This window comes from Vigna radiata, chromosome 8 (genome assembly GCF_000741045.1).
Source record: "Vigna radiata var. radiata cultivar VC1973A chromosome 8, Vradiata_ver6, whole genome shotgun sequence".
Classification (NCBI taxonomy): Eukaryota; Viridiplantae; Streptophyta; class Magnoliopsida; order Fabales; family Fabaceae; genus Vigna; species Vigna radiata.
In genome coordinates this window covers 26,478,216-26,487,184 of record NC_028358.1, presented here as the reverse complement: position 1 = coordinate 26,487,184, position 8,969 = coordinate 26,478,216, and the positions used below count along the sequence as shown (strand labels likewise).

The 8,969-nt window shown below is 35.6% G+C and overlaps 1 protein-coding gene across 1 annotated transcript; it reads left to right on the top strand.

Moving 5' to 3' along the window:
* The first annotated feature begins 4,384 nt into the window (after window positions 1-4,384).
* Window positions 4,385-5,956, top strand: LOC106771253 (basic 7S globulin). The gene has a single exon (XM_014657201.2). It carries the CDS (start codon window positions 4,430-4,432, stop codon window positions 5,735-5,737), a length of 1,308 nt encoding a protein of 435 aa, XP_014512687.1. The 5' UTR covers window positions 4,385-4,429; the 3' UTR covers window positions 5,738-5,956.
* The last annotated feature ends 3,013 nt before the right edge of the window (window positions 5,957-8,969 follow it).

Below are 8,969 nucleotides of genomic sequence, written 5' to 3'. Positions count from 1 at the left end.
AATGTAAAACCCTAAATAAAAAGGGCTATTGGGCCTTAAGTTGGGACAGCCAGCCCATCAGCAAAGGACCCATATCCTTAGGAAGGGGTCTTCTGAAAATCAGAATCAGATTTCCCATTTCTACTCTTTGCTTTCTCTCTCTAGACATAGCTATTTTCTTTCTAAGAAATTTGCTCTGCCTTCTCTCTAAGAAAACCACTCACTGAATCGATAAAAAATTTTAACTGAAGGTACTACAACATTCCTTGCACCAAGATCTTCATTTTAAATCGAACAGTTTCTCTGTTCGTCCCGGTAAGTGTTTTTCCCCCTTCTCTTTCACTGTTCTAGAATCTAGGGTTTGGGGTTTTACTAATTTCATGCAGATAGAACCCTCCCTTTCTAATTTATATTATACTCTGGCTCTAAGAGCTGATTCCATCACCATTTTGGTGATTATAGGTCCGATTGATCTTGTCTTTGCGTTGGAGTACTGTCTTGAGGTCTTGTGAGTTGTTCTGTGTAACCAAAAGGTAAGGGGAGTTGATTATATAAATTCATTTATTTGTGTGATCTGATAGTATATATTAAGTTTAGAAATATGTATGTTGTCGGGCCTGTATATTATGTTGTTGTGCTTAAAAAAAAAATTATATGTGTGTGGCGTGTAACGTTTAATGATTAGGCAAATATATATGTAGTATATAATTTGGATCATTATGGATTATTGAAAAAAAAAAAAAAACTGGTGCTTAGTGAAAGGTTCATACAATTGCAAATAAGGATATAGATTTCAATGTTTAAGTTATATTTTGGAGGTACTGTAAAAATTTAACTTTTTTTTTATAAACATTAGTACAGTATATATATATATATATATATATATATATATATATAATACCAAAGTACAACAACGATTAAACAGAGAATATGAAAATATCTGGATTCTTATATGATGTTCATTCGGTATTGGGATTGGTTCAACAATCCTTACATTGCTTTATGATGCAGTATATTTGGTTGTTTCATTGGTTTAAGTCACGTAATATATATTTCTTTGGTCGTTGATGCAGGAACTTTATTCTAGTGTAGTATTTATGGTTTCTTTTTTTATATAGCTTATATTATATTATATTCTCATATTTTATAAAGAGTATTTGAAATGTTATATAAGTTATAAACTGTAATGTAAGTATAAAGTATTTGGGTTTTAAATATTATATAAGTTATATTATGTAATACTAGTATAAGTAATTGTGTTTTGAAATTTAGGAAACAAAAGTGTGGATTACATATGTTGCAGGATTTTTGGTGTTAAGTATTGAGTAAGATTGATAATAGTATATTATATATTATATATTATATTCGATGTTTGTTCATTTTCTGTAGGTTCTTTCATATTATATAATAATATATGTTATATGATAATATGTAACTTATATACAAATTATTATGTAACCAATATAGATATATATAACTGTATAGACATTTAATAGGTTAGTTTTATTTAATAGTATATTGTGATAAAATATATGTATATCAAAACTATTAGGTTGAGTATTAAATTTTTAGTTAGAATACTTATTATTTTTTCAACAATAACAGTAAGAGTTGTGGGAAAAAATTAGAAAAGGAGTTCTAGTTTCTTTTTGTTTGTTCTTTGTTTTATGGTTGATTAAAAGATAGTTACTTGGTTTGAGAAGCATGACTTGAAGTTTAATGTACAACAGTATAAATGGTTATGGTGGTATCAAAAGTATGTGAATTGGGAAGGAATAAAACATGATTTCTAGTGTATTGGTGGTAGTAAATGTAGAATCTCTCGGTGAGATCCTTAGTGTTTTAAAATGAAAGTAGGGGCTTAGCCTTGGGAGTCATTTTGACGCTCCAATGGTCAATCATACTCACTTAGAGAGGTTGAACCATGTGGTGAGGAGTAGCAGGAGGTCCTTAGTCTTGGGAGCTCCCAGTATGCCTCAAGGCCCGGAACGGATTAACCTCGTGAGTGTGGCAGGGTGGGGAACCAAGTTTCATAAGTCACCACGGGTGCAAGACTCGCCATAGCCCAACTATCATTTTAAAGTCTGGACGAGTCAGGTCTAGAAATTAACATGCTTAGGTTGTGTGTTTTAATCCTATTTTGTTCTTGGTCCACTTTTGTATGGTCACATGAGTAATCTGATGCATGTTGTCTTATTTATATAATTAGCTCACCCTTGCTTGCTTGTGTTTGTATCATGTTGTACGTGTTTTCTTTTGGATGATCATCCACTTGGATGGGAGCAGATGGTGAGGAGGATACTCTGGAAACAACTCTTGATGGGGAAGACAGTGTTGCTGCCTAGTTCTCTAGGCTTTAATTCTCTTGTCCATGGATATTTTGAAGAAACTTTATTATGTTCTAAGTTTTTAAATTCTCTGTAATTTCTAGGGAGAAACTCTAGTACTCTAGTTTTCAATTCCATACTATTCTAAGGATGACTGTAATCCTAATTACTCTTGACTGCTTTCCTATATTATGCATGATGACATCTTGATTATGTATGTCTTTCTATATAATTGGATGTCACAAAAAAAAAAAAAAACTTAAAATAGACAAATTAAGCAATTAATCAACTATATAATATTCTTAATTTTTATGTTTTTGATAAAGATTGACATAATTCTGATTAATAAATTCTTCAATTAATTAGGAGCATTACCAATAAAATGTAAAGTTGAAATTTTAAATTAGTCTTTTCTTTTTCATTAAAACCTAAAAGATAAAATTTGTTCACAGTAGAATTTTAATTTCCGTATATAAGTGAAGAAGTTGAAATTGTGTTCATTTCAATTTCACTCTCTTTTATCACTTAAAAACAATATTATTTTATTCTTTAATAATATACAGATAAAAAAATTGTTTATAATTAAAAAATAAATTATCAAAATCTAATTAAATATTAAGAGACGTAATTACTATAAGAAAAATTATCGTAATTGAATATTAAAGACAATTTTTTTCTTTAAAAATAAAACAAAATAAGTAAGAAATGAGAGACAAATTAATAAATTTGTGTTTACTTTTTTTATAAAAAAAAAAGAAAAAAGATGAAAATGAAGTGAATAGAAACAATAAAAAACTTAAGCAATAAGAAGAAAAAATATAAAAAGAAATATCTTAATCAAGTTTTTTATTCTTTATTATCTTTAATTTTATATTTTATTATTTATTGATTTTAAATTATTTGCTTTATAAAACAAAATTAATCTAATTTAACACTTTTTAATTTCTATTAATGTTGATAATTTCACACTCACGATATGCTCCAAGTGATTCCAGGGAAGACAAGAGAACGTGCAACATGTGCCCATTATTAAAAAAATACTATACTATATTAAAGACAATTTTTTCTTCAACAATAAAAAAGAATAAGTAAGAAAATAGAGCAGAAATAATGAATTTATATATATATATTATCGCAAACTGTTTTTTTTTTATACAAAATCCTCGGAAAACATTCTGGCATTGAAGTAAAATGAACCAAAAATATTAAACAAGTTAAAACAATATATAATAAAAACATTGAAACTTCATGTGTAAGGGTAATATTTGTTGCTGTTAGTATCAATGCATTTTGCATGTAAATGTCACCTTTAATCCAAATAAGCAACTGTAAATGTTTATTCAATATGTTTATGATTCTTTATATTAGGCTTGGGTTGGAGAGTATGATTTCTTCCAAAATTAACTAATCAATCCCAAAGACACACGTGTTCTGTTTCCAGCTAAATCTAATATGGAGAGAAGGAAAAAGGCTCTATCTACTCTAAGTAGACACAATCTTAAACAGCTGCCTAACTTATGCCACTTGACTATTAACTATTATTGCAAAAAACATGTAAGGATTAGAAAATACCAACACATCAAAATGAAACCATTTTCACTCTACAATTATAATAAACTTAACAAACTTTGTAGTAATAACATTATTGAAAAATGTATGACCGACACTCCTCTTTTTCTATACACTCATTTACAAACTTAGATATTGAGTGTTTAATTGAAGGATAATGAGATTTAGATAATATTTTTTTATAACATTTAAATATTGATTACGTGTCAATATATGATTGATCCTAAATTACTCTATAATTAATAATAATAATCATAAATATTATTGTGAAATAATTTAAGATGAATTACATATTAAAATATAATCAATATTTAAATGTTTGTAAAAAAAATTATATATGAGAACAAAACTCTTGGGGTTATCAACATATATTTTTTCGAAAAAGTTAGACAAAGGCTGTCACGTTTGACGAATCTAATGCGTGAGTTGTCATTGGACTTCTGCGCTGCGCTGCATAAAGCAATCAAAGGTGGCAACTCACGTTGATGTATAAATACAGATACCGCTGCACCTTATCTTCAACTTCATTTCTATTTCAGTTGTCATACACAGCCATGGCTAATACTACCAACTTTCTGCATCTCATTGCTCTCTTCCAACTTTTCTTCATTGCACCCTCTTTCGCTCAACAATCTTTCAGGCCCAAAGCCCTCGTTGTCCCCATTACAAAACATGCATCAACTCTCCAATACCTAACTCAAATCAACCAAAGAACTCCTCTTCTCCCCCTAAACCTTGTGCTTGACATCGGAGGCCAATTCCTCTGGGTCGACTGCGACACCAACTATGTCTCCTCCACTTACCGCCCTGCACGCTGCCGCTCCGCCCAGTGCTCCCTCGCCAGATCCTTCTCCTGCGGGGACTGCTTTTCCGCCCCCAGACCCGGCTGCAACAACAACACGTGCGGCCTCATCCCGGACAACACCATCACCCACACCGCTACCTCCGGCGAGCTTGCTGAAGATACCATCTCCGTCCAATCCACCAACGGCTTCAACCCCGGACGAAACGTCACCGTTTCCCGCTTCCTCTTCTCCTGCGCCCCCACCTTCTTACTCCAAGGTCTCGCCACTGGAGTCTCCGGCATGGCCGGTCTCGGCAGGACGAAAATCGCTCTTCCCTCACAGTTCGCTTCCGCGTTCAGCTTCCACAGGAAATTCGCCGTCTGCCTCTCCTCCTCAAAAGGCGTCGCTTTCTTCGGCGACGGCCCTTACGTTCTACTCCCCAACATTGACGCCGCTCAGTTACTCACCTTCACCCCTATGTTAGTCAACCCCGTCAGCACCGCTTCCGCTTTCTCCCAGGGAGAACCCTCCGCCGAGTATTTCATCGGCGTGAAATCCATCAGAATCGACGAAAAAGCTGTGCCCCTTAACACGACTTTGCTATCCATAAACAGCGAAGGCGTTGGCGGAACCAAGATCAGTTCCGTTAACCCCTACACCGAGTTGGAGGCTTCGATCTTCAAAGCAGTGACGGAGGCTTTTGTAAAAGCGTCTGCTGCGAGGAACATAACGAGGGTGGCTGGAGTGGCACCGTTTGAAGTGTGTTTCAGCAGTAAGAACGTGGTGGGCACTCGGTTAGGGGCGTCAGTGCCAACCATTGAGCTTGTTCTGCACAACCAGAAGACTATTTGGAGGATTTTCGGAGCGAACTCGATGGTGAGTGTGAGCGATGACGTGCTTTGTCTCGGATTTGTGAATGGTGGTGAGAAGCCGAGGACTTCGATTGTGATTGGTGGGTATCAACTTGAGAATAATCTCTTGCAGTTCGATTTGGCCGCTTCAAGGTTGGGTTTCACTTCTTTGCTCTTTGGAAGCCAAACTACATGCGCAAACTTCAACTTTACCTCCACTGTCTAAAAGAAACCTTTCTATAATTACCATTTTCTCATTTTCATCCATAATAAATGTTAGTTGTGGAATTTGAGTCTGCAGAGTTTCGTGTAGACAGCTATAAGTTTGAACATTTTTTTTTTTCTTTTACTGATTAGTGTGGGAAACCTCCACGCCTCTCTGTCTGTATCAATTCATCCTACATAATTTTTCTTTATTTAATAACTTAGAAAAACATCTTTATAATCTCCCTTTATCTTAATATTTTATTGTAATAATATTAAGCATCATTAAACATGATTTGTCTCAGGAGCTTTTTTTCTATGGCTTGTTTTTTATTTGTAATATTCAATTTTAAGAAAAAGCAATTCAACTGTTGAGATTGGAAGAGTAGTTTTCCACATTATTAATTTAGATACAAAACTGATGATAAGTATAAATTCATTGCTAACAAGTTCAGATTAATGACCAAGGTAATTGAAAAAGTTGAGTGGCATTAAAAAAAATAAAAATCTATAAATATTAAATGTGTTAAGATGTTGTGCTAAAGTAGGTGTCAGTTATAAATAATTTATATAATCTCTCTAATAAAAAATATTTCTAATATTCTTTCATTGTCCGTGTTAATTACTCAATTGTACACTTTTATAAATAAAAAATTATAATTGATTTATAAATTAAAATCTAAATTAATCTTTTACAAACATTAACCACCAAGAAATTATCGTCAAAATTAGTATCTAGTTTAAAATTAGAAATTAATTAGTAGCTAAAATCTTGATGATTGAAATATCTTAAAATTAGCTTATTCATTTATATTTAAGTTTGTTAGTTTTTGTTTCGGTAGGGATGTTTAGGTAGGGATGTTTCGGTAGGGATTTTGTGGGACCGAAATACTAACCTTTCTGACGTGACTCTATCGCTTTTCGATGCCTGAATCGTGTATTTTGTTCCTTTGCCTTCAGTCTGACTAGGGAGGAAGTACCTGCAAAAGGCACTCCGACGCTCAAGTTAGGAGTGTGTTGAGGAGTTTTTGCTCACAAGATAATATTTAGTGAATTGTTATCACTATTGAGTATTTGGGAGTGTCAGTCGAACGTACTTAGTTGTTGGTCCCGACCTTATATTTATAAGTCATCTCATGGTTATTTTATCCTCAATATCCTTAATAAGATATCTTTGGTTATTTTATCCTCAATATCTTTGATCAAATATTATTTTATCCTCAATTAGTAACCGTTTGGTATACGCTATATCCGATACATGCCCCCCAAGTATGAGTTAATCGTTCGACTTTTAGCCAAGATTAACTATAGGACTTATCTGAGCTTGTATCGTTTGGATGATAATCCATAGGGAACTGCCTTCACCGCTCAGGTTATAGTCCATGAGGGATTGTCTTTACTGTCTTTACACCTGTGACGGTTTCAGTTTACGACGAGAGTGAGTTCATGGAGAAACTCACCATCCGGTTTAGGACGGGAGTGAGAGTTCGTGGAGAACCTCACCGCTTGGTTTAGGACCAGGGTTTCTCGGAGAGCGTTCCCTGAGTTTTATGGACGAGAGTGAGCGTTCATGGAAAACGTTCCCTACCGCTCGGTCTAGGACAAGAGTGAGAGTTTGTGGAGAACCTCACCACTCAGTTTAGGACCAGGGGTTCTCAGAGAGCATTCCTTGGGTTTTGTGGACGAGAGTGAGCGTTCATGGAGAACGTTCCCCACCGCTCGGTTTAGGACGAGAGTGAGAGTTCGTGGAGAACCTCACCACTCAGTTTAAGACCAAGGGTTCTCAGAGAGCATTCCCTGGGTTTTAGGACAAGAGTGAGCGTTCATGGAGAACATTCCCCACCGCTCGATTTAGGACGAGAGTGAGAGTTTGTGGAGAACCTCACCGCTCGGTTTAGAACAAGAGTGAGAGTTCATGGAGAACCTCACCGTTCGGTTTAGGACCAGAGGCTCTCGGAGAACGTTCCCGAGGTTTTCTGAAATGGCCCAAACAGTAAGTTCTCGGTTTGCCATGTGATTCGTGTGCATGATCATGTCATCTGCACTATGAGGCCGAATGGCCAATACCTTTGAAGCCGAACGGCTGAACATATGTGAATGAAGGGAACTGTTTGACTTTATTCATACCAAAAATGTAAACACGTAAGTCTTGTCAAAATAATTTAATCGAAATAAAACATGACATCAAAATTCAACTAATGTAAACTTGAGATGAGTCGCATTCCAAGTATTAGGAAGGACTTTTCATTATATCTTCTAGTCGATACGCCTCAGGATTGTGCGGTCAGAGCTATGACTGCGGCTACAACTTCGCCTATGTTTCTACTCCTCCTTTCTATACGGTCATTCAGTACTCCTTTGTGGGGACCTTGATGAGCTTCTTGTTCGCGACCGATTCTTCTTCACATACTTACGGAGATGGCCCGCACAAATGAGCTCTTTGATTTTATCTTTGAGTGTTACACACTCTTCGGTAGTATGTCCTAGGTTTTGATGGTTTGGCAGTGCTTTCCTCCATAAGCATTTTTAGGTGAATGAAGCTCCTTGACCGAAAGAAGTTCAACACTAATAGCTTCCTCAAGGATTTTTTTCCCTGGTGCATTAATAATTGTGTAATGATCAAACTTAGGTATTCGGGGGAGGTCCTTTGGTCGAGAACCTCCTCCCTTGTCGTTGTCGTCGAACGTTTGTTTGCTGTCATTTCTCTTTCCACCTACATCAGCTTCATGTTGTTGCTGTCTTTGTGAGATTCGCATATCCTTCATACGGATGAATTCAACTACTTTTTCTTGGAGCTCTTCCATAGTTTTTGGTGGTTGCGCATAGCATTTTTCAGCAAAATATCATGGTCTTAGGCATGAAGGAAAATTGTTGATAATAAAGGAGTAATTGACCTCTTTAACTCGCCGTGCGGTTTCAGTATACCTTTTCATAAAGGCCTTCAAAGTTTTCCCTTTAGTCTGTTTAGTATTTATCAATTTCGCCGGTGTTATCTCTTGTTTCCGATTGAAGGCGTGTTGCCTTCTAAAGAGGGTTTCCACAATGGCGAAGCAATCCACTGTGTTTGGGGGAAGAGTGTTATACCACTATAAGGGAGAAGGCTCTATATATAACTGGATCACTGTCCGTGTAGAACGTCATTGCCTTGGTGAAGATCCTGAGATGATTGTCGGGATCTGTCGAGCCATCATACTTCTCTAATACAGGAGGATTCTTCTCTGGCATTAGAGGGCCGAATGGTTTGCGGGGGGGTG

Excerpts from the sequence above, each read along its gene's own strand:
- LOC106771253 (XM_014657201.2), top strand. The coding sequence starts at position 4,430 with ATGGCTAATACTACCAACTTTCTGCATCTCATTGCTCTCTTCCAACTT.